This window comes from Castanea sativa, chromosome 11 (genome assembly GCF_040712315.1).
Source record: "Castanea sativa cultivar Marrone di Chiusa Pesio chromosome 11, ASM4071231v1".
Lineage (NCBI taxonomy): Eukaryota > Viridiplantae > Streptophyta > Magnoliopsida > Fagales > Fagaceae > Castanea > Castanea sativa.
In genome coordinates this window covers 29,023,153-29,047,962 of record NC_134023.1, presented here as the reverse complement: position 1 = coordinate 29,047,962, position 24,810 = coordinate 29,023,153, and the positions used below count along the sequence as shown (strand labels likewise).

General features: G+C 37.9%; 1 protein-coding gene across 2 annotated transcripts; it reads left to right on the top strand.

The window, feature by feature from the left end:
• Positions 1–17,773: 17,773 nt before the first annotated feature.
• LOC142617158 (jasmonoyl--L-amino acid synthetase JAR4) lies at positions 17,774–23,576 on the top strand. Of its 2 annotated transcripts, none has more exons than XM_075789879.1 (5): positions 17,774–18,095; positions 19,239–19,547; positions 19,648–19,749; positions 20,071–20,894; positions 22,926–23,576. In XM_075789879.1, the coding sequence occupies exons 2-5, from the start codon at positions 19,255–19,257 to the stop codon at positions 23,462–23,464; spliced, it is 1,758 nt and encodes a 585-aa protein (XP_075645994.1). In that variant the 5' UTR covers positions 17,774–18,095; positions 19,239–19,254; the 3' UTR covers positions 23,465–23,576. The 2 variants fall into 2 exon arrangements, with proteins under 2 accessions (XP_075645994.1, XP_075645996.1); XM_075789881.1 differs by lacking the exon at positions 17,774–18,095 and adding an exon at positions 18,692–18,829.
• Positions 23,577–24,810: the final 1,234 nt, after the last annotated feature.

Here is a 24,810-nt window from a genome sequence, read left to right as displayed (position 1 = left end):
CCTTCATCAGAATGATCCAATTTGGAGTAGGCGACCTCTTCGTGCATAGCAGGATCATCAGCAATCTCTTTCCCTTTACGACGGGAAGAGGATTGACCTTTGGTCAAAGTCATGTTGCATCAGTTGGAAGGAGAAGAAAATTCGCAATGATTGGGAAGGGAAGCACAGAAAAGAAAAGAGAAAAGAAAGACTGTTCGCGCTCGAGATCTGAAAAGACTTGGCTTTAAATACCCGCGCCATGGGGAAGGGTGCGAAGGGATGCGATGGGTCAGTCAGAAATGAAGGAAGAAGTTAATGAAGTGGAGGCTATGTTTCAAAATAATTGCTAAACTGGGAAATTCAAAGAGACAACACTGTTCACGACAAAAAAAAAAAGGGGGAGAGACGTATATGGGTTGGGATCCACTTTTCAAAAGGCCCACGAAGGAAAAGAAGAAGAGGAAAACCAAAAGCGTAGAAAAGTCTTTATTCACATATGAACTGTAGAAGCACTTCATATGTTCAAGGGGCTAAATGTAGATGCTCATTTTTTTTTTGCGAGCCCAGCAGGGAGGAAGGCCCAAAGTCATGGGCAAAAGAAAATATTGTGGAAATGCCATTAAGCAAGTGGCAAGAATAACGGATAGTGGGTCTAAAAAGTGAATAAATGGATTCTGAGGAAGTAAGTGGGCCTAAAAAGGCCCGGAAGAAAGTAACAACAAACTCATGGGCTGTGTGGATGTAGAAAACTAAGAATGAGCCACGGCTGCTTCAGCAGGCCCAAAGTAGTGCAAGTAAAGAAAGTAAGGGACCGTGGAAAACCCATGAGCCCCAAGGGAAAGGTGAAAAATACTTGGGCCGAGGAAGCCCAAGAAGTTAGTAAAAGCCCATGGGAAGTATAGAATTGAAAAAGGGCCAAGGACGCCCAAATGAAAGTAGGTGGGACAATGGGAGCCCGCAAGTAGCAAAGGGCCCAGTAAGATCATTGGACCTTTGGAGAAAGAATAAACAAAAAAGGTCCAAAGTGGCCCAGCAGGCGTGGGTCAAGTAAACCTCACGGTAGGCAAAATAGAATTGTGTGGTAGGAAGCAAGTAACAGGGGCTGGGAACAAAGGCTTGGAACAGCCCACAATCAGGCAAGGCCCAGCCCTTAGAAGATGCAAGGCATAAATAAGGAGTCAGGCGAAACAACCTACGCAAAAAGAAGCCAAAAAAAAGAGCAGCAGACTGGGTAGTTTGACAATCAGACCATGGCAGATAGATGAGCAGCAGACAAATTTGAATAAGCATAGAGGCGAGGCACGTGCAAGGCCCAGGCACCACCAGCCTGTACCCAGCTAATACAGGAAATGATGAGGTCATGGGTCAGAAGTAAGGGGGTATGGTCTGGCGGTAGGGAGGGGGAAAAACCCATTTTTGTGTTCCCTGCTTAAGCCCTTTTGGAAGCGATGTTTTGTTAGGAAGGCATATGACCTAAAAGAGGCAAAGCTAAGTGGGAACCACTAGGTGCATGCCGTGAGAGATAGAGGGAGGGAAAGTCTTCACATTGTGACATGTAAGAATGCCACAAGGAGCAAATAAAACTGAAAAAGCCTTCCCTGACTGAGGCGAAGTGGCATTGGCTGGGTGACTGACCAGTTGGTAATGGTCGACAAAGGTACCCATGCCAGACAAAAACGATTAAGGACTAAAATGGTAAAGAGCCAAGCATGGCTAGCCCTATATAAGAAACCCTACAGTGCACGGCCAAGGGGGGGACGGCAACTTCTATGAGAAAGTGGCTAGAATCACGAAAACAGGGGAACCAGAAAACAAAGAAAGAAAAGGATTAAAAGAAACAGAGGGAGAGAGAAGTAAGAAACAGAGCGAATATAGTGATTGGCATGCACCAAATGGGTTAATCTTCCTCTCCCCTTCCAACCCATGCTCTCTGGTAACAAAAGGGAGAAACTTCATTAAACCCAAGTCACTTAGGCCCGTTCCTTCAAAGCAGCTAATTTCCACCTTAGAGAAATTAGTCGTGTTGAAGGAGTGGTTCCCCTTCCTGACGCAAACTCTATGGAATAGCTTGTCGCAGCAGGCTGACATTTGTTTTCTTTAATACATTCCTAAGTCTCCATCTAACACTCATTATTTTGGTACCATAGTGTAAAACGGCCACCATTCATCAAGACCCACTGACTATTTTGCTTAAATTCCTATTATTCTTATTATATCTGCCTGCTATAGTTAACGTGATAGTTTTGCCTGCCGTAAAGACCTGACTACCACAGAGCATTGTTTGCACACAAGCCGGAACAGGAAGGTTTGCTCTCGGACTGGTCCCAACTCCCTCAATCCAGAAGAAAACTTTGGGCTTAGTGTAGTAGCAGGCGACCCAGCCCAACACTTGCAAAAAAGGCCCACACAACTACTATTTAAGGGACTTTTCCTGTTTGGAATCCTCATTTTTTGAGTTTAAAAATGTCCCTACACTCCTATATCTAAGTAGAGACAAAACTAAAGGACAATCTGGTAAAAATACAACTTTAACTCCCACTAAAACATTGCCTAAAAAATAGTGTTACTCTCTTATTGATTTCTCAATTGCTTTATCCACTTATAAATTAGATTTTCAAAATAAAAATTATGTAAAAAAAATAAAGACACAGGTTTTTTTTTTTTTGCTATAAAATAAAAACCATTAAGCCCAATGTTTTCACTTTTTTTTTCCTCTCAAATTGAGATGAGTTGAAAATTACTAATTACTAATTAGTTTAGTGTTTTCAAAGAAAAGTCTTATTAAGTTGAAAGAAAATTCAATTAGATATTAATTTGAAGTTTACAGAGATTTAAAAAATATATATGAGAGTTTCTTAATTTTGGCGAAAATATTTACTACTCATTGCAATAATCAAGGAAATTGTTAATTTTATATTGAAAATAATGCCGCATTCAATGAGAAATATTTCTTAACTATTATTACACGGTTTTTTTTAAATGGTTAACAAAATATAATAACCATTAATAATATTTAATTTGTTGGAATTAAATTATTAAAATTATGTATTTAATTACATATTTTTTAAATGTAGTTATATATATGCATGGGATTATAAGCTACTTAACATTTATAAATAATCCTTAAATGATTTTTTCTTATGATTTTGGTGTATGTTAGATGGAGGGATACACACGTCTAAACATATATAGGCCCTTTCGATAAGAGATTTCTAGTAACGTTGTTTGTATTTTTTGAAAATACGTGTGAATGTAAAAATATATGAAAATACTTATAATGTTGTTTAAATACTAAAAATTATTGTTTAAACAATAGTAACAAACGGGCCTTATATGATTTTTAACAAAGAAATGTAATGATAAGCCAAAAATGCAAGCGGTATTGGTCCCGTTGGAGAAAAATAATGAAATATAGATTATAGAGACAAGTGTTGAGTCAAATTGTGAGACCACAGCTTTTGGTTTTTTGTTTTTTTTACTATTTTTTGTTTGTGATAATCTGAATATTTGATAGCTAGACAGAATTTGAACCTATACATCTTAAAATATCATGAGGTTACCTACCAACTCATTGAGTTAATAACACTCGGTATAAGACCATAGCATTTTTAGAGCATGTCCTTGTCCTTGTAGAGCTCTCGAACCATTAATTATTAAAATAATAATAATGAGGATGCAACATTTTATATTTATTATTTTTAGAATCCCAAAAAAAAATGCTTTTTTTTTTTTATCAATTCAAAAATAAAATTGTCTCAAACCACAATATGATTTACATATCTTCTCCAACCCCACCTGACATCATCAATTACTTTTGCTTTTCTTTTTCTTTTTTTCTTTCTTTTTTCTTTTTTTTTTAATAATTTTAAGAAAAAAAAGGATATATTTATTAATTAAGAAGCAATATTACAAGTGTTGCACTCGCGAGGAGTGCCTAGTTACTATTTAAGGGTTTTTCCTATTTGAAATTCTCAATTTTGATGCTCAAAATTCTGTCAAATTTACCAATTCGTAAAGCCTAAATAATAAGGTTATATATGTAAAATTTCTAATTTAAAAATTCCAAAATTTTAGCTCCCACCTAAAACATAGCCTTCAAAATAAGACAACTCCCCCGTTGGTTTTCAAACTCAATATTCAGAAAATTGAATTGCTCCAACTCTCCTGTATTCCTTCAATCACTCACTTTTTTTTTTTTTCCTTTTTCTTTTTTGCACTTTACCGAGACTTACCTTTTTCTTTTTAATTTTCAGTTTCCCTTGCTCTCAATTCTCACTACGTTTAATTTGGATTTTTTTTTCCACCTCAAATGCATAATATGATTAAACATACACTTAAATCTCAAATAGTGATGAATAGAAAATTTAAAAACTACACCAAAAAAAAAAAGGCCTCATGCACGCACCGAGTGTGTGCAATAAAGCTTAATAGAGCTTATCTATTTAGCTTTGTTGTCTTGTAATTCTTGAAAATTTTGTGGACAACATGTTTGCTTGTATTTGTCTGTTTGTTTGTGATATAAAGTTCTCCTTGTAATTCATTTTAAGAAGTTGATAAGGAAAAAAAGAGTGGTGTTATCTATATTAAAAAAAAAAACACTCCATTAGAATTCTAGTAAATCATATTTAAAGAGTATTGATAGGTATCAAAATATCATCCTCCAAATTAATGGACTATAACGATGCAAAATTAATCTCTACAATAGATAAAGATAGACAGGCAAATTATTATGATCATCCATTGCACAAATTATCAACACCATTAATAAATCCAGAGACGTGTTTTAATAAAGTGAGACATATTACTCCACAATAATTGCACCATCAATGAGGCCTCTAACGTTTATCAAATAGACCAGTATGAAACCTAGACATGGCAAAACGGGAGGGTTGGGTCGGGTGAATCGAGTTTCGGGTCAAAACGAGTCATTTTAAACAGGTTCGGTTCAAACATGTATTTGCCATTTGAAAAGTCATGCAACAAATTACGTAATGTAAACTTTGACTTCACTACTTATATCAAGAATGAACTTAGTTAAACTTATTAATACTTATTCAATGATTTTAAAATTATACAAATTCTAACATTGCTATCTAAAACAAACTAACACAAAGATAAGTAAAACAAATACACAAGTTTTATTTATACACAATATCAACATCCTAAAAAAAAATTTTAAAAAATTACAAATGACTTATTGGATAACTCATTTGACAAAAAATAAAAACATATAAGAAATTTACAATATTGAAAATTAATTTTTATAATCTATTATCAATTGTGGTTGGCACTCTGTTTCAATTTGAGATATACATTAAAGTTTGATTGTTTACTTATTTATACATAGTTTTTTTTTTTTTTTTTATGAATATCATATCATTGTTAAGCAACACACACTCTAGAAAATATCATAATTCATTTTGAAAAATCATTTATTTTGGACATAAATTGTTATATATATAAAAAAGAAAGTATAAGCATTCATAATTTATGTTAATTTGATACTTTGGCTTCACTATTTTCACACTTGTGAATGTTTCTCACACATGTCTACAATTTTAAATCTATATTTTTAACTCTACTATAATTAAACTATCTTGGCATGTACTTTCCTATTTGATATCTAAAAATATTTACTTATTACAGAATGTTCAACCATTCATCTTTTAATTAATTTGCATGCAGTTATATAAAGTCTCAATTATTTCCTTAAAGCTCATAACAAACAATTAAATCAATATTTTCTTAATCCTATTATTTTTTTACCAAAAAAAAAAAAGTTTTAAAGAATGGTTCGGCTTTGGGTCGTGTCACGGGTCAACCCATTTTTGTTTCAAGTAAAAAAAATCAGGTTCGGGTTTGGTATCTTTCAAGTTGAGTCAGGTCAAAAAATTCTAACTCGTTTTACCATGTCTAATGAAACCCTTCACACACCCCCATAGCAAAAGTATGCAATTCTCATACGTTACACTTATAAGCCTTACCTGAGCTAGCCATTCTCCTTCTCCAAATGACTTACTTTATCAAGATGGGCACTTTGGCTAACACCACACCAATATCCTAATTTTTTACAACTAAAATGGTCAAATATTATTTGATGAGGAATGAAGAAAAATAAAGTACTCCAGACCCGTCCATGGTCATCCACACCAGCAGTCATCCAAAAGAAAGCACCAGGACGAGGCTAACGTCCATGGTCGTCCATAGACAAAAACACACCCGCAGTCAAATTTGGCACAACCGCATCTACTCGTCCTAGGAAAGCTATCAACCCCGTCCTGAAGGGATTCGTCCATAAGAGGAACAACCTCTTTTAGAAGCAAGGTATATACAACAAAAGGACCCCTGGATGAGCCCTTTACACTTTGGAAAATTCCTGAGTACATGTCACCACTCCGTAACATACGCATAACTTCCAGTGACCATTATACGAGAAAATATAACTCCTAAACGGTTGTGGAAGTTATTGATGAGAATCAACAAGCATTCAAGGATCCATTCCATGTTCCAGTTGGGCCTATTACAAGAGCAAGATCCAAGAAGATCAAAGAAGCACTTAATGGGCTGATTCAAGAGATTTGGGCTGATTCTAACGCAGGATGTTCCAAGCTTGGCCCAAAGGAAGATGAAAGTGTAGTAAATTTAATTCAAGCTATTTAGGGCTGATCTGACTTAATTGGGAGTGATTTATGGCATGAATTAATGGCTGATTGACTTTCCAAATTGGTATCGCTAAGGCAGATTTTTTCCTATTTTGGATCTCGCTAATTTCGTACCAAATCAGCTTTTATTTAGGGTTTTATTATTTAGTACGTTTTTTAGGTATTTTCCTTGTTTTTTAGGTGCATTTAATGCTTTTTAGGTCAAACAAGATTCCAGATATGGTAAGTAATCAATTAGGAGTTATTTCAGAATATAATTTCTTGTCTCGTCAAGTTTTGTGGAGTCCTTAAATAGGCTCAAGTCTCGTAAACGTTTTTCGCATTATTATTGAATAAAATTTAAAAGGTGCGAGGCTTTGCTCTCTTTTGGTTCTTCAAGAACTGTGAACTTATCAAGGATTCTTCCTTGTGGCGTTCAAACTTTATACCTTTGGTTCGTGATTCTTTATAATCATTGGGTCAAGGTCAACTTATACCTTTGGTTCGCGTTTCTCTTATAAACGTTGGGTCAGGGTTTCTATCATAAATCTGATTTTTAGCTTTCCTGGGTTAAATATTCCAATATTTTTGTTGGGTCTCAAAGCGTGTCGATTGAGGTTCGCATCAGTTATCCTTGAACCCTCGTACCTCCTCAAATCCAGGGGAGGTTACAAGCCCAATAACTGTTCCTAGGACACTATATAAACACCCATTCAGACCAGAAAAATGTACATTTTACTTTTTTCAAAAAGTTGGAACTCGAAAAATATAGAGAGAAAACTAACTTTGCCATCGGAGGGTTTTTAGCTAGCGACCCCGGTCACCTTTGATTCATTTTCTTTCTTTTTCAGACCATCAAGAGAGCAAGTAGTCCTTTCAAGTCCGAAGCATCCAGCCTATTGATTTTCTTCGCATTATCAGTTGGTGCCGTCTGTGGGAATACAAGGGAGTTTTCTTTTTGTTTGAGCTCTGTTTTTAACGATTAGCCTTTCCCAGACAAAAGGCTGAATGGTTCGAACAAGATTGAGGGCTACTAGCCCAGGCCACCAAGAGAGTAGGGATGCTTCAAGTAATCCCCTCCACGATCGTCAGTCAGCGCCTGTCATGCAACCGCCTTCTGTTCAACATATACAATCCATGGCTGCTACTATAGCAGAGTTGACCCGTCAGAATCAGGAGTTGAACAGGGAGATCAATCTAAGGAGGCAGCGCCATGATGGGTACGCGGAAGGATAAGCCTAGAGTCAAGAAGGTGGAGGAGAAAATGTTGAGTCCGAAAATCAGACAAGGGGTACTGCTTCAAGAAGTGTGCCACACTTGGAAAAGGAGATGGACCAGATGAGAAAAGCCATGGATGAGATGAGGGAGAACATGAGGCGGGCGAACCCAGTGGATGATTTAGTTCATCGAACAAACTCCCCTTTCACGGCTTCCATCAACAGTCACCCCTACCTCTGAAATTCAGAGTGCCTTCCTTGGATTCGAATGATGGAAATCATGACCCGTGTGATCACATTGCAACTTTCAAGACGACCATGCACCTTCAAGTGGTCCTGAACGAGATTATGTGCAGAGCATTCCCTACTACACTTAAGGGACCAACGCGGGTGCGGTTCAGCAAAATACCCCTGAACTCAGTGGGATCATTTGAAGAGTTGAGTAAATTGTTTGTCAATAATTCCATTGGAGGACAACACCACAAGCGTTCCTCTTCGAGTTTGCTAACTATAGAGCAAGGGAAAAATGAGAGTTTGCGGTCCTTCATTACCCGGTTTAATAGGGAAGCCTTGACGGTGGACGAAATGGATGACAAGTTGTTATTGGCTGCTTTCTATAATGGGGTCAATTCTGACTTGTTCATCCATAAGCTCTACGAGCAGGAACTATAAACTATGGCCGAACTCGTCCATTTAGCCCAGAATTTCATGAATGTTGAGAACGCTATCATAGCCAAGAAGAGAAAGAGAGTAGAGCGCTCGAAAGCAGGCCACCAGCGTTACTCAGATTAGGGCCCTCATCCAAAGAAGGCTCAGGTAGACGAGTGAAAAGACAAGGATGGCAAGAAGGCAAGTTCCTCAGCGAGAAATCAGCAATACACACCCCTGAGTATGCCACTAGAGTAGGTTCTTATGCAGATCAAGGATGATCCGTCCTTGAAGTGGCCGGATAAGATGAAAGGAGATCCTAACAAGCACAATAGGAGCAAGTATTACCGCTTTCATAAAGACCATGGGCATGACATGGACGAGTGCTTTGATTTGAAGCAACAGATAGAGAACCTCATTAGACAAGGAAAGCTAAGGAACTTCCTTGAACGAGACCAGAGAGATGAGAAACTGAAGGCTAAGGTGGAAGAGTCATCACGACCCCCACTAGGAGAGATAAGAGTTATTATCGGAGAAAACTCGACAGTGCAGTCATCCAAGTCGAGGAAGACATACCTAAAGGTGGTGCAGAACATCCAGCTGTTTTGGACGACCTCCTAAGACGAAGGAAGTAGACGAGCAGGCCATTACGTTCATAGACGAGGACGCAGGACGACTTCACCACCCTACTCATTGCTGACTACATGACCAGGAGGGTGTTGATAGACAATGGCAATTCTGTGGACATTTTGTATTACCCCGACTTCTAGTAAATGAGGCTAGGACGAGATCAGCTTCAACTAGTGAATTAGCCATTGGTGGGATTCGGAGGAATGAAGGTGCAACCAGTGTGCACCATCACATTACCAGTGGTCGTTGGAGCGTATCCACAGCAGATAACCAAAGAGGTAAATTTCCTTGTTGTTGATTGTGCATCGTCATATAATACAATTATTGGAAGACCGACTCTGAATAGTTGGAAGGTGGTAACCTCTACCTACCACTTGTCCATCAAATTCCCGACCGAGCATGGAGTGAGCCAAGTACAAGGAGATCAATTGGCAGCCAGAGAGTGCTACCTAGCTATGCTGGCGATGAACGAGCATATACAGGCAATGAGTATAAACGAGAGAAGGATCATAGCGGAACCCACTGAGGTGTTAGAAGACCTCCCTTTGGACAAGAACAGGCCTAAGAAGTTCACTAGAATTGGGGCGAACATGGAAGAAGAGGCAAAGCATGCTTTGGTCCAGTTTTTGAAGAAAAGCCTCAATGTCTTTGCATGGAGTCATGAAGACATGCCTGGTATTGATCCAAGTGTTATTACTCACAGCCTGAATGTGTGTCCCTATTCCAAACCAGTGCGTCAAAAGAAGAGGGTTTTTGCTCCTGAGCGAGACAATGTCATCAAGGAAGAAGTCCAGAAGTTGGTTACCGCGGAGTTCATCCGAGAAATATATTATCCAGATTGGTTGGTGAATGTAGTCATGGTGAAGAAAGCTAACGGCAAGTGGCGAATGTTCGTGGACTTTACTGACTTGAACAAAGCTTGTCCCAAGGATAGTTACCCATTACCACGCATTGACCAGCTGGTGGACTCGACGACAGGTCACAGGTTGCTGAGCTTCATGGACGCCTTTTCAGGCTACAACCAGATAAAGATGGACGAGGCGGATCAAGAAAAGACCTCATTCATTACAAGCCAAGGGTTGTATTGCTACAAAGTAATGCCCTTCGGTTTGAAGAACACAGGGGGCGACTTACCAAAGACTGGTTAACCACATGTTTCATCCTCAAATCGGGCGAAATGTGGAGGTTTATGTAGATGATATGCTGGTAAAGAGCCTGGACGAGGGAAATCATCTGAACGACCTTCAAGAGACTTTTAATACACTTCGGCAATATAACATGAAATTAAATCCAAGCAAGTGTGCTTTCGGAGTTTCGTCGGGGGAAGTTTTTGGGGTTCATGGTTTCGCACAGAGGAATTAAAGCAAATCCAGACAAAATCCAGGCGATACTGAATATGGAACCACCGAAAAATATCAAGGAAGTCTAGTCTCTTACCGGACGAGTTGCGGCCCTTAACAGGTTTGTGTCGAAAGCTACTGACAAGTGTTTGCCATTCTTTAAAGTCCTCAGGAAGGCATTTGAGTGGACAGACAAGTGTCAAAAGGCCTTCCAAGACTTGAAGACATATCTCATGACAGCGTTATTGCTGAGTCTGTCTGTACCTGGAGAAGAGCTGTATTTGTATTTGGCGGTGTCCCCACACGCGGTAAGCTCGACATTGGTCAGAGAAGCAAGGAAAATCTAGAAACCAGTTTATTACACAAGCCGTGCAATGAGAGGAGCGGAAGGACGATCCCCGATGATGGAGAAGCTAGCTTTTGCCTTGATTATGGCTTCTAGGAAGCTGAGGCATTATTTCCAAGCTCATATTATCAATGTCCTAACAGATCATCCCATAAAGAAGGCAATGAACAAGTTGGAAGCCGCTGGACGATTAATACAGTGGGCTGTGGAACTTAGCGAGTTTAACGTCAAATGCCTTCCAAGGAGCGCGATAAAGGCGCAGGCATTAGCAGAGTTCACCCCCAGCCAGGATGAGCTGGACAAAGACGAAGGAGTTGAAATGTGGGTTATTAATGTAGACTGATCGTCCACACTATATGCAGGAGGGATTGGAGTCATACTAAAGTCCCCAGAGGGTGATAAGCTGGAGTACGCGGCCCGTCAATAGTATCAAACCACCAACAATGAGGCTGAGTACGAAGCTTTACTCAAAGGACTGGAATTGGCTAAGTCCTTAGGGGCGGAGTCGATAATAGTCAAAGAAGATTCTCAGCTAGTCATCAACCAAGTAAATGGAATGTGTGATGCCAAGGAAGATAGGATGAAGAAATACCTCAGCAAAGTGAAACGACTTGCACGAAAGTTTTCAGCAGTAAGTTTTGTTCAACTCCCCAAGGAGGAAAATATGGAAGCAGATGCCTTGGCAAAAGCAGCTTCGGCAGGAGGAGTTACAGACGAGTATGACAACGTCCAATATATGCCAAGCATAGACTTTTCGGACATACAGCAGATAGGAGGGGGAGAAAATTGGATGAGTCCAATAGTAATCTATCTTAAAGATGGAAGGCTTCCAGAAGACAAGGACGAAGCTAGGAAGTTGAGGGTCAGGGTAGCCAAATACGTCCTCAAATATATGTGACCAGTGTCAGCGCTATAGCAATGTCCTTAGACAGCCGTCAAAGTACCAGACCCCAATGATGGCCCCATGGCCCTTTGCATAGTGGGGACTGGATATCCTAGGTCCCTTCCCCATGGGAACCAAACAAATGAAGTTTTTGGTAGTATGGATCAATTACTTTACCAAGTGGGTAGAGGCCGAACCTTTTGCAACAATCACTCAGCAAAATGTTAAAAATTTTGTTTGGAAGAATATTCTATGTAGGTTCGGAGTACCCAGGGTACTAGTATCAGATAACAGACATCAATTTGACAACGCACCCTTCAGGGACTTTTGCAAACATTTTGGAATCAAAAATCACTATTCCTCACCCTCCCATCCATAGGTGAATGGACAAGCAGAAGTAGCGAACCGATCCCTGCTAAAAATCATCAAGACTCGGTTCGAGGGGGCAAAAGGGATATGGCCAGACGAGTTACCAGGTGTTCTTTGGGCCTACAGGACGACTGTACGAACTCCGACAGGAGAGACCCCCTTTAAGCTAGCCTATGGAAGTGAAGCCGTCATACCGGCAGAAGTTCATATGGCTAATCATCGAGTGATGAAGTATCAGGAGAGAGAGAATGGGGAACAACTTCGTCTTGACGTCGATCTTATTGACGAGGTAAGAATGGATGCAGAGCAAAGGACAGCAAGATACAAGAATCTTATGGCTAGGCAACATGATACCATGGTGAAACCTAGACGATTCAGTGTTGGGGACCTAGTTCTCAAAAGAGTCTCCTTAGCAACTAGGAATCCAGCTTATGGAAAATTGGGACCCAATTGGGAGGGACCTTATAGGGTAATCAACTGCAAGAGGCAGGGGTCATACTACTTGGAGGCCCTAGATGGACGAAAGTTAGAGCACCCCTAGAACGTGGAACACCTGAAGAGGTACTATCAGTGATGAACTTGGACGAAATAATCCAGGGACGAGGTTGATACTATGGACAGCTACAGCTACGGTCTATGTGTTTACTTATACCTACTGTTGTGTTCTTATTACTACTATGGTGTGTATTAAGAATAAAAAGTGCACTAGTTCTTAAACTTTTGCACCGTTTACAGACCAGTTTGTGAAAGACGAGTTTATGTATTTTCTTAAGTATTTTAATAAGGCACCAGCTTTTAAGCGTGCCATATTTGTGGACAATGTTCATGCAATAATATGGTTTGGATTTCTAATATATTTAATGCATAAATCTAGTTTCCATAATGATATCCACAAGGGGGGCAAAAGCCTAAGACGAATGAACATCTCTGGACGCAGGGATGTAACGTTCATAAGCTTTCCTCGAAATGAGGATAAAGCAAAAAAATATATATATAAGCTAAGGCATACTCGTCTAAGCTTTCCTCGAAATGAGGATAAAGCAAAGAAAAAGCTAAGGCATACTCGTCTAAGAAGTAGATAGACAAATAAAAAGGCATACGTTAAAGAATAAAGTTCCAAAGACGAGCATCTAGCCAAGACGCCTCAATGTCTTAGGACGAGTAAAACATTATAAGCGTCTTGCAAGAAGACGAGTGATAATTACCCAAAGGACGAGGTAAAAGACTGGCGAAGTCATCATTGTCATCCTAAGATGAGTTACACTTGTAAAGATTTGACTGGCTAACAAAGACGTCCATGCTTAGGTGGGTCGTCCATAAGAAAATCACATGGACGACCATTCAACACTTAGAACATAGACTGGTTAAAAACCAATGACATTAATGGTGAAAATAGTGGATAAACTCGTCCATACAATAAATAATGGATAAAAGTAAATATTCATTAAAGTCTAAAGAGGGTAGACGACCACCGTCCAAAAACCCTTACAAAATAAGCCTTAAAAGACAATTGTTAATAAACTCGTCCAAAACACTCTAGACGAGATAATTGTACTCAAATACATCTTAATAAGGGTCCAAAAAACAATGGACCAAACCAAAAGAAAAACAGAACAACAATAGCATTCTAAGTTAAAAATTTCGTCTTCAAGGAGGGGAATCAACATTGGGGTCATCCTGAGATGGCTTTGTAGTGGCATCATCCTCAATATTAACATCGTCTAAGCCTGTTTGGAGGAGAGAACTTGTAGCAGCGCCAATGTTGAGTTAATAGTGCTAAAGTCAACTCCAGGAAAGTTTTCTATAGCATCCATTCTGAAATCTTCAAACCCTGCTGCGTAGTTGGTGTCCAGCAAGTTGGTAAACTCCTTGGACGCTTTGAACTCCTCCACTGCATCGTCTTTAGCCTTCTTGAGAAGGTAACTCAACTCGTCGTTCTTCTTTTGAAGAAAGTCAAGACGATCGCCCTTGTTAGCAACATCAGATTTCAGCTCCCCCACTAAAGTGTTCAACCCTTTAACCTCGTCCTTGGCCTTATTCACCACCTCAGCCTAAGTTTTGCAGTCGTCTTTAATCTCCCCTATTCTTTTTTCGAGAAGGATCCTCGTCTTGTCCATCTCCGTGGCCTGCCTGGACGCAGCTAGAAACTTCGACATTGCCTACATAGAAGACAAAAAGGTTCAAGAGATAAAAATGACAATAGATAACATTGCTAAAGCAAGACGAGACAAAGGTGCTCACCTTAAAAAGATCGTGGACACCGGGGTGCTCAAACTCCTTCAAAGACATATCGTAGCACGCAGCCACGTCCTCACCTATTACAGCCTCTTGAAATCGTTCCCAGGCTAAATCCTCATTCTCCAGTAAGTTCATAGAAATCCTTTGAGGAGGCTCGGACGAAGTGGGAGCATGGGTTTTGGACGGAGTAACGCCAACGAGCGTAGACGAGTCAACATCAACGACTGTGATGGACGGCAAAGAGAAAGGAGAGTCAGACTTTGCAATTTCAGGCCTGGACGACCCATGCTTGGGCTTTTTCCCCCGACGACTGGGTAAGCTTCCCAAGTCGAAGTTTTTGGATAAGCTTTTCCTTTTGTCTCCAGCAGCAGGACGAGGCTGAGATTGAACATCAAGTCTGGTCGTCTCGTCAATCACTTCCTTCCCTTTGTTTTCTTTCATGATTGCCATTCCTGAAAAATACATGTACATATGTATATATAAAAAAAAAAAAAAAAAAATTCAAAATTCAAGTAAGAAAAGCACTCACGTCTACGGACAGTTTGCTCGTGCGCAAGGGCTTTAGCAGATGGATTAGGGCCAAGTCCCCACTTGTGCAAGCATCGAAGAGTCACCAATGAGTGAAAATTTCTCTCGGAGTGTAGACGAGCTCTGTGGACGCGGTCACGGTGAAACTTACTTAGAGAAGGACGTCTAACAGCTGAGAACATAGAGGAAAATTAAGGTTAGACAACTGTCTAAAGATAAAATATAACAAAACAAATAAAAAGAGAATGAAGGAAAAACATAACATACCTTCTTGACGAAGGTTCCCTAACTCTCCAGTACAAGGGGCAAATGCATCTCTAACAACCTCGATAGGATGCCCCGCCCAGAAACCAGAGACAAAGAAAAATTCTGTCTTCCAGTTTCTGTCAGACGAAGGCAAACACTTAATCAACCTACAGTCATTGCCCCTAGCTGTGAATTGATAAAAACCTAAAGATTGACATATCTCAGAGGGTTTATAACAGTACAGAAACTTATCCACGGTGATAGGACGGTTCCCATTAAATACCTCCCTCCATAAGACTTGCATAGAGACAATAAGTCTCCACACGTTGGGGTTAAACTGACAAACTCCCAAGCCCAGCCTAGTGAGTAATTCTCTAGCGAAGGCATTTAAAAGTAATCTAAGCCCCCTAGCAAATAAGCTTCATAAATACCTATTCCTAAACAGGGTTGGCAACACCATTCCCCTTGGACGGCTAACCTAGGATTCAGATCGTCTGGAATTTGGAACCAACTCCTAAGAGTGTTTAACCTCTTCTCGTCTGTCTTAGAAGAAGTTTCTATAGCACAACTATACACAGTTTCTTCTTCGTCCAAAAGGGAGGACGGCGGGACGCTTGTCGAGGTACCAGCTCCAAAGGCTGCCCTCATCCTAAGATTTTCTTGTAAGGTTTCAGCGGGAATTCCAAGAACACCAGAGGTATATCCCTCCGTTGTGTGGCCACTACTACTACTACTATCGTTACCGGAAGTGCTACAGCTAGAAGAATCACGATACTCGTCTATGGCCTTGTCTACACTGTCGCTAGATGAATAGGTAGCCATTTCAGACGTCCTAAAGCTTAAAAAGGAAAGCCTTAGAGTGAGAGTAAGGGGAATACCTAGCTCTAGAAGAAAGATACTAAGGATGCTGAGAACACTCCTAGACGAGGCGACAGATGAGAAGTGTCAAAATAGAAAATCTGAAAAAATGAGAGGGGCACGAGAGGGAAACCACTATTTATAGGTAGAGAAGTCTCGGTATTCACAACAACAAGACCAATGAGAAAGCGACACGTGGCATCTACCTCGAGGAGGTAAATCGATGTGACCAATCACCTATGAAAGCATGACACGTGGTACGCTGTCTGAAAAACAAATAAAATAGAAAATAAAATAATAATAATAACAATGTTCTTGGAAAACTCGTCCTGAAGTTTAGTGATATGCTGAATGACCCCTGGACGAAGGGGCAACTGATGAGGAATGAAGAAAAATAAAGTACTCCAGACCGTCCATGGTCATCAACACCAGTAGTCGTCCAAAAGAAAGCATCAGGACGAGGCTAACGTCCATGGTCGTCCATAGACAAAAACACACCCGCAGTCAAATTTGGCACAACCGCATCTACTCGTCCTAGGAAAGCTATCAACCCCGTCCTGAAGGGATTCGTCCATAAGAGGAACAACCTCCTTTAGAAGCAAGGTATATACAACAAAAGGACCCCTAGACGAGGCCTTTACACTTCGAAAAATTCTTAAGTATATGTCACCACTCCGTAACATACGCATAACTTCCGGTGATTGTTATATGAGAAAATATAACTCCTAAAAGGTTGTGGAAGTTATCTTTAAACCTTCGCACCTCCTCAAATCCAGGAGAGGTTACAAGCCCAATAATTGTTCTTAGGACACTATATAAACACCCATTCAGACTAATGTATGTTTTACTTTTCCCAAAAAGTTGGAACTCGAAAATATAGAGAGAAAACTAACTTTGCCATCGAAGGGTTTTTGGCTGGCGACCCCGGTCACCTTTGATTCATTTTCTTTCTTTTTCAGACTATCAAGAGAGCAAGTAGTCCTTTCAAGTCCGAAGCATCCAGCCTACTGATTTTCTTCGCATTATCATTATTTTTTTGGAAATATTTTACAATCTACCACTATTTTTGAAATATATAGGGATTTACCAATAATTGGAAACTCTAGTTTAAGGAACTCGAGTTTTCCATGGAACTTAAGTTCCATGAAAAAATTTTGAAAATTTTTTATTGAACTCGAATTCCAGGAACTTGAGTTTCATAAAAAAATAGCACGACAAATTTAAAATCTATTTTTTCAAAAAACTCGAGTTTCTGGATCTCAAATTACAAGACAAACTTGATTTTTACAAACTCAAGTTTCAAAAATATGGTAAATTGCTAAATATTTCATAAACAGTGGTAGATCCATACATATTTTCCCAAACAGTGATATATGGTCATTTTGACCAGTTTTTTACCCGTTATTTCTTTGTTTGCAAGTCAACTTGTGGGTCATTGGTTGTCCATCTCTTTGAATAATAGATCAACTGAAGTTTCTAATATCACCAATTATTATATATAATTCCATATATAATACAATTATAATCAATGTTTAATGTTAGATATATAGTTCCATAAATAATCACAGTTATAATAATTATCTATTTATAATTACCATAATTATAAATCTCATATTTAGACAAAAATAAAATAAAAGAGAAAAAGAAATTGTATTAAGTTGATTTTTTCCCTTACCAATTAGTTTTTTTTTTTTTTTTTTTTTTTTTTTTTTTTTAAATTATGGATGGAAACTCAACCACAACAATATTTTAGGGGAAAGCGAGAGAGAGAAAGAAAAGTGGACGGCATAGGATGAGGTCGACTAGTACTAGTAACGCCTATATATAATGCCAAACTGCTGGAGAATCTTGGCTCATATCGCACCCAATCCTCTGTACTCCTAGCCTAATCAAAAGTGGCAATTTTTATTACTCACTTCTAAAATAAACATTACACTTCTTCAACTTCAACAATCTCTCTCTTTTCTGTGTACTTTCTTCAGACTGAGAGTTTGCATTGAAATCTTCCAATTGTAACGCTTTTTCAACCGTATTTCGTTGAGATCGAGACTCTTCTCTTCTCTTTCTTCTATCATTTTTTTTAGTATACATCAAAATCAAATTCCATTTCTCTCTCTTTCTTGTCTTTGTTTATCACACTGCACCAGTCAGAGACTCAAAGTACGGTTTCAGGTATAGTTTTGCGCAACTTTCCTCAAAAATTTTTGAATACGAGGTTCGTTATCCTCGTGAGTTGCCACTAAAGGACCATTTGGGTAGTAATGTTTTTTTATGTTTCTGCTTCTTTTTAATCTGTGAACACATCTCTGAATTGGGTTTGTCTTACTTTCTAATATCAAAATCGGTTTCTTTCTCTTAAAGGTCTTCTGTTTTCAATTTGAGAAACCAAAAAAAAACTTTTTCATTTGAGTCCTTTTTGTTTCTATCACAACTTTCTGGCTTCGTTTCCCACATGGGTTCTATTTTATTTTCTTGTTGCTTTTTTTTTTTTTTTTTTCTTAATAGTACTTTTAGTTAAAAAAAAAAAAAGAGTTAAATTCAATTCTCAAATTCTGGATTAATATAAATAAACTAGAAAGTCTAGCTATGAAGCAATATCAATGGTACTTGTTGCTTTCAAATGGCTTTCATGTTTAATTAGTTCTGCCTTTCTTTCTGGGAATCTGTTTCTGGGAAAGTTCTCTATAGTTGACTAAGTTGACTACCGTCAAAGAGAAGATACAAGTTTTGAAGTATCGTTATGGCTTTGAGAAGACTTGTTCTCAGAGATTGATTCTTGGGTTTGGTGATCTTCCTTTCTTTCCTTCCATGTTGCTTTCAATTCTTTTGACTTTTCCACTTTCTTAGCTAACCAAAATTTTCCCAAGCTTTCTCTTTCATTTTCTACAGTGAAGCTGTTCATATTGGTATGTATTTTTGTCCATTGGTTTTTGTTAAAGGATTTCAAATTCAACTCTCTTTGGTTAAGCAAAAAGACTTGTGGGTCTTATATTATCCTATGATTTAATTTAATTTTTTTTTTAGTTGTTCCAGTCTCTGGGTTTTCCAACTCTGCCACACCTATTTTATTGACAATTAAATTATAATTCAAAACTTGCGTATGTGTTTGTTTATATAAAAATATTGGCTTTTCTAACATCTCCATCTGATACCAAAAAGAAGGTCTTTCAGATTATTTGAATTCGTCATCGATATCTGTTGCTGTGCGCGTGAGCACATACTGGGGATATTCGATGAATTTTTATTCTAATTTATAATAAAGATTGAGTGTTTGCCTTTTGTGTTAGTTGGTGCTCACTTTTCATGTGGCTGCAGTCAAAGCTTTGTGAAGATGTTAGAGAAGATGGAAGAGTTTGACCAAGAGAAAGTGATAGAGGAATTTGAAGCATTAACAAAGGATGCTGAGAGGGTTCAGAGAGAGACCCTCAAGAAGATTCTTGAAGAAAATGAATCAGCAGAGTACTTGCAGAGTCTTGGTCTTAATGGAAGAACTGATATTGAGAGCTTCAGGGCTTGTGTTCCACTTGTTACTCACCAGGATTTGGAATCCTACATTCAGAGGATTGTGGATGGTGATTCTTCTCCCATTCTCACTGGAAAACCAATCACAACCATCTCATTAAGGTCTTTCTAAATTTTTATGTTTTAGATTTAGTCTTGTCTTTTTGTTTAAATTGAATATTCAAGTTTGTGGGACTGAGAATTAATTTTGAATTTATTGCAGTTCTGGTACTACTCAGGGAAAGCCAAAGTTTATACCCTTCAATGATGAATTGATGGAAAATACCTTGCAGATATATAGGACTTCTTTTGCTTTTCGCAACAGGTAAATAAACTCTTGTCTGAAAAAGGGATTTTCTGTGTGTGATATATTTTTCACAAAAACTTTTTGCTAGTTGGTGAGCATAGACTATACCTGTTGGACTACTATATCATATATGTGGAACCCTTTTAACCTTTATTTTGGCTTTTTCTTGAATGAAGAAATTGACAGAATCATTACCTAGGAAAAAAAAGAGTAGGAAGAAATACTTGATAGTTAACTAATAAATTAATAATGTGATTAGTTTGTGGTCAAAAGGGTGTTTGAGTTTGCCTCCCTCATACATACTTTTCTTCTGATCTAAAAACGTTTCCCATTCTACAGAGAATTTCCTCTTGGGAATGGAAGGGCATTACAATTTTTTTACAGCAGCAAGCAGTTCAAAACCAAAGGAGGTCTGGCGGCTGGAACTGCTACTACTAATGTTTTCCGTAATTCGATGTTCAAAAAGGCAATGAAGGCAATTCAGTCCATATCTTGCAGCCCTGATGAAGTGATATTCGGTTCTGATTTCCACCAGTCATTGTACTGCCATCTCTTATGCGGGCTAATCTTCCGGGATGAAGTTCAATTCATATCCTCTACTTTTGCACATAGCATAATATTTGCCTTCAGTTCCTTTGAGCAAGTTTGGGAAGAACTGTGCAATGATATTAGGACTGGGGTTCTCAGCAGCAGAATCAATGTCCCATCCACCCGAACTGCAATGTCCAAATTGCTGAAGCCAAACCCTGAATTGGCTGATTTGATTTATAAAAAGTGCTCAAGTTTGAGTAATTGGTATGGATTGATACCAGAACTTTTACCTAATGCAAAGTACATTTATGGGATCATGACCGGGTCGATGGAGCCTTATTTGAAAAAATTGAGGCACTATGCAGGTGGGCTGCCTCTGTTGAGTGCTGATTATGGGGCCTCTGAAGGGTGGATTGGAGCAAATGTCAATCCAAAATTGCCACCCGAGTTGGCCACTTATGCTGTTCTTCCTAATATTGGGTATTTTGAATTCATCCCACTCGGGGAGAACATTGAGGATCGGGATCACAATAATATGGAGTCCAGTTTCCTGCATATGGAGCCAAAGCCAGTTGGTTTAACTGAAGTCAAGCTTGGTGAGGAGTATGAGGTCATTGTCACTAATTTTGCAGGTATGTAAGTTTTTTTGATGGGGATTAAATTCATTTTTGAAAGTGGAAATTTAGAAATGTGGACTGCTTTATAATGCACAGAATTGGTTATAAAATAATTATTCTTTATAAACCCATATCTTCTGCTTTAACGAATTGTCCAGTTTGTCACTTTGTCTCATAAAACTCTTCTATGTGCATGCACTGAACCATTTATTTAAATGGTCAGTTGCCTTTTTTTTGCTACCATCCATTTAATAACCAAAGCATGGCTTAAATGCTCATCATGTGAATGTAGGTGTAGAGAGAACAGCTTCTATCCTACTGTCTTGTTTATTTCTTTATTTGTTTTGTTAATCTTTGAGGTCATTAATGAGATTCTTAATCCACTAGTTGACATGACTAACTAGCTGGATAAGACACATGCATCTATAATTATTTGAATGGTGAAAGAGATATTCAATTAATTGACATCTTACTAGGATTCCTCAACTGTAGTGTAGTCTATAGCCCTCTGTAGGCCTTGGTTGCATATTTATTGCCCCCATGTATGGCACAACAATAGGAAACTGGGAGACCCCTTGTGTACACTACACTACTATGTTGTTTAATTATGCATACAGTGACATTTTCTTTGTAGATACAGTGATACTTAGGCATTTTTGGTTTCTTGTTCCACGTGTGCTAATAATTTTTAAATTAACATATAGCATTTTATTGATTTATTGAACTTTTATATTTCTATTTTTTTAATACATTTTTGTTGTCCATCCTTTCAACTCTCATATCTAGTTCTAAACACTTTATTGGGGAGTTTTTTCCCAGTATTCTCCACTGTTTGTACTTGAACTCTATTTATCTCTGTAGTGCAAGTTGGTTCTCAAAAATTTATTTGATTGGCCCAGTGATTTGAAAACTCAATGCACATGGGCACTTAAACTCATTGCTCCAAAAAAAGGTTATCATGTCCTTATCAACTATTACTTGAACTATTATATGTCGTAATTGCTGAAGAAAAATGAGCATTTTATTGTTGTTTTAGTTTTGTATTATGAAGAAACAGAAGTTAATGTCTTCATTCTTCTGTTGTTTTGCTAGTGTAGAAAGGAAGAAAAAGCATATTTACAAAAATGGTGTCCTAAGGGCAGTTTGGTCATTTTCTAATATGTGTAGCAACACCCTCTATATTTATATGTAATTGAATTGACCTGAGGGAATATGGGTGAAGTTTATCTGAAATCCTTATGTAAGACAAATATGGGGCAGGTGATGTCTTTTAGTTTAATCTGTTAAAATATACTGTTTGGTAATGGTTTGAATTGGACTATATAATAACAAAAATGTCTTTGTTATGTGATAATTCAAAAGTAGATCCCTAATCACATTAATATAACTTGTATTTATGTATGAAAGGGAAAATCCTTATCTAGTAATTGGTCACTGAATCCTGGATCTACAAGTAATCAAAATATATTTATAGTCAACTCTAGTCCTTGACATTTATACTTTTTTAAATGTTTGTGATGCCTTAGCATATTTGTTTTTATATAAATCCAAGGAGGATTAGAAACAGATGTTCTTCCTTCCAATTAGAATATAATTTTTAATTCATAATCTGGGATTTGTAATTGAGTTGTATAATCTGTTACTGATTTCTTTGTTCTGGATTGTATGTACTATGACATTATCATCACTTGTTGAATTTGGAAACCTGCAAGTTCTCTGTATGTATGTGTACAAGATTTTTTGTTGAATTATTTGTCTTTTCTATCTGCTTGTAAAAGATTTTTTTCAACCTAGCACCAATTATTTAGGTGAGAAAACTAATATAGGGATATGTAGGACACAAATGTAATACATACCATGTATGTACATTTATGTACAGAAAATAAACATGGCTTGTACAGTTTGATTTCCTGCTTCTGTTAATTTTATATTGTGTTAGCGTTATTGGGTATGTATTCTTGTTCCAATGATAATATATTTGATAATCATGCTTGTGCAGTGTAACATTTCTGCTTGCTTAGACCTTTATTTCGCATTAAATTTCAGGTCTTTACCGGTATAGGCTAGGAGATGTAGTGAAGGTAATAGGCTTCCATAACTCCACCCCGGAAATCAAATTTGTCTGCCGTAGGAACCTTCTGCTTACTATCAACATTGACAAGAATACTGAGAAAGATTTACAACTTTCTGTGGAAGAAGCAGGAAAGCTATTGTCAGAAGAGAAACTAGAGGTTGTTGATTTCTCTAGCCATGTTGACTTATCTACAGACCCTGGCCACTATGTTATCTTTTGGGAAATAAGTGGTGAAGCAAGTCAGGAGGTTCTTAAAGAATGCTGCAACTGCTTGGATAAATCTTTTGTTGATGCAGGCTACGTTAGCTCGCGCAAGGTCAATTCCATTGGCGCGCTTGAGCTCCGAGTTGTTAGGAGGGGAACTTTCCAGAAGATTCTAGATCATTATCTAGGATTAGGATCTGCTGTTAGCCAGTTCAAAACACCAAGATGTGTAGGGCCAACAAACAATTTGGTGCTGCAAATCTTGTGTGCCAATGTTGTTAAGAGCTACTTTAGTACTGCTTTCTAGTGAACATCATCATCATATATGTTGGAATTGAAATTTGGATCTTCTCCTATATAATAATCCAATCTATGTTAATGATAGGTTTCTAGGGAGGCAATGATTTTCCCCTATGTCACATGTGAATGGTTATTTATGTTCTTCCATGTCCTTCTAATGTCTTAAATGGCCCAGAGACTTGCTTCAGCTGTAGCTGAGCGGAGATGCTGTTGGGCTAGGACCGGACTCATTTTCCGAGCAACAATAGTAGTTTGTATTGGGACGGAGCTGATACGTGACCATTTTTGAATATATGACCATTTTAGAACATGTGTCTGACCATTTTAGAACGTGTCTAAAGACCGCAGATGTCTACAATGTCATGCTAGTATATAGTCATGTATAAGAGTATTATACGCAAACCAAAAACCATTATTATGATAATATTTAGTAATCAGTCAGACCCAAAGAGAGAGAGAGAGAGAGAGAGAACAATCATCCACACGTGATGCTTGTTTTAGGCAAAAAAGATGCTAGCAAAGCAAATAGCAAGGATTGAGATGGGTGCCATATTGTTTAATGGGCATAGTGTAGGAGGACCACATGAATATAGATCAACCTCTACAGAGGAGACAAAATCATGCCTTAAATAAGTTGGTGGATGACATTGATTCCATTCAACTCGGAAATAGTTACACGAATACCATATTGTTTGTTGGAAGAAGTTAGCAAGTGTGCCTTAACGACATTGATTAAATAGACAGTTTTTAAAAAAAAAATTTATGAGAAAAGAAAAAAAATAGTTTTTTTAAATAATTTTTATATTTTCTATAAAAGTGTTATCAAATTTTTTTTTTAAATTGTTTAGTAATAAATACTCAAAAGGTACCGGTTAACTAGACCCATTATTTTATACGATGCACTATTTCTATAGGATTACTAGATTACTTCCCTGCATATGAAGCTCTATTTGCTAAATTAGCAGAATTTTATATCCACGCCATTTGCAATTTTACAGGTAAGAAAAAAATTATTTCTTTTGTTTTTTCTTTTTGGAGTTTTTTGTATTAATTAAATTAAGTTGACAACAAAGAACAACATGTTGGGAAATTTTTAGACCCCGGTTGATATAATTAACAAGTTTTAAACCCAAATTGTTAATTAAATTTATTATAAATAAACTTGTTAAAACAAACAAACAAACATCAATATCATGTCACAAATAATATGCAACGGAAAAATAAATAAGACAAGATATGATAACCCAAGAAAACCAATGAAACCAACCAGTTTCACAGTAAAAAACCTGGGAGGAAACCTTCTCAAAAACCAATTCACTATAGTAAAGAGAAGTTTCAGATCTAGTACAAAAC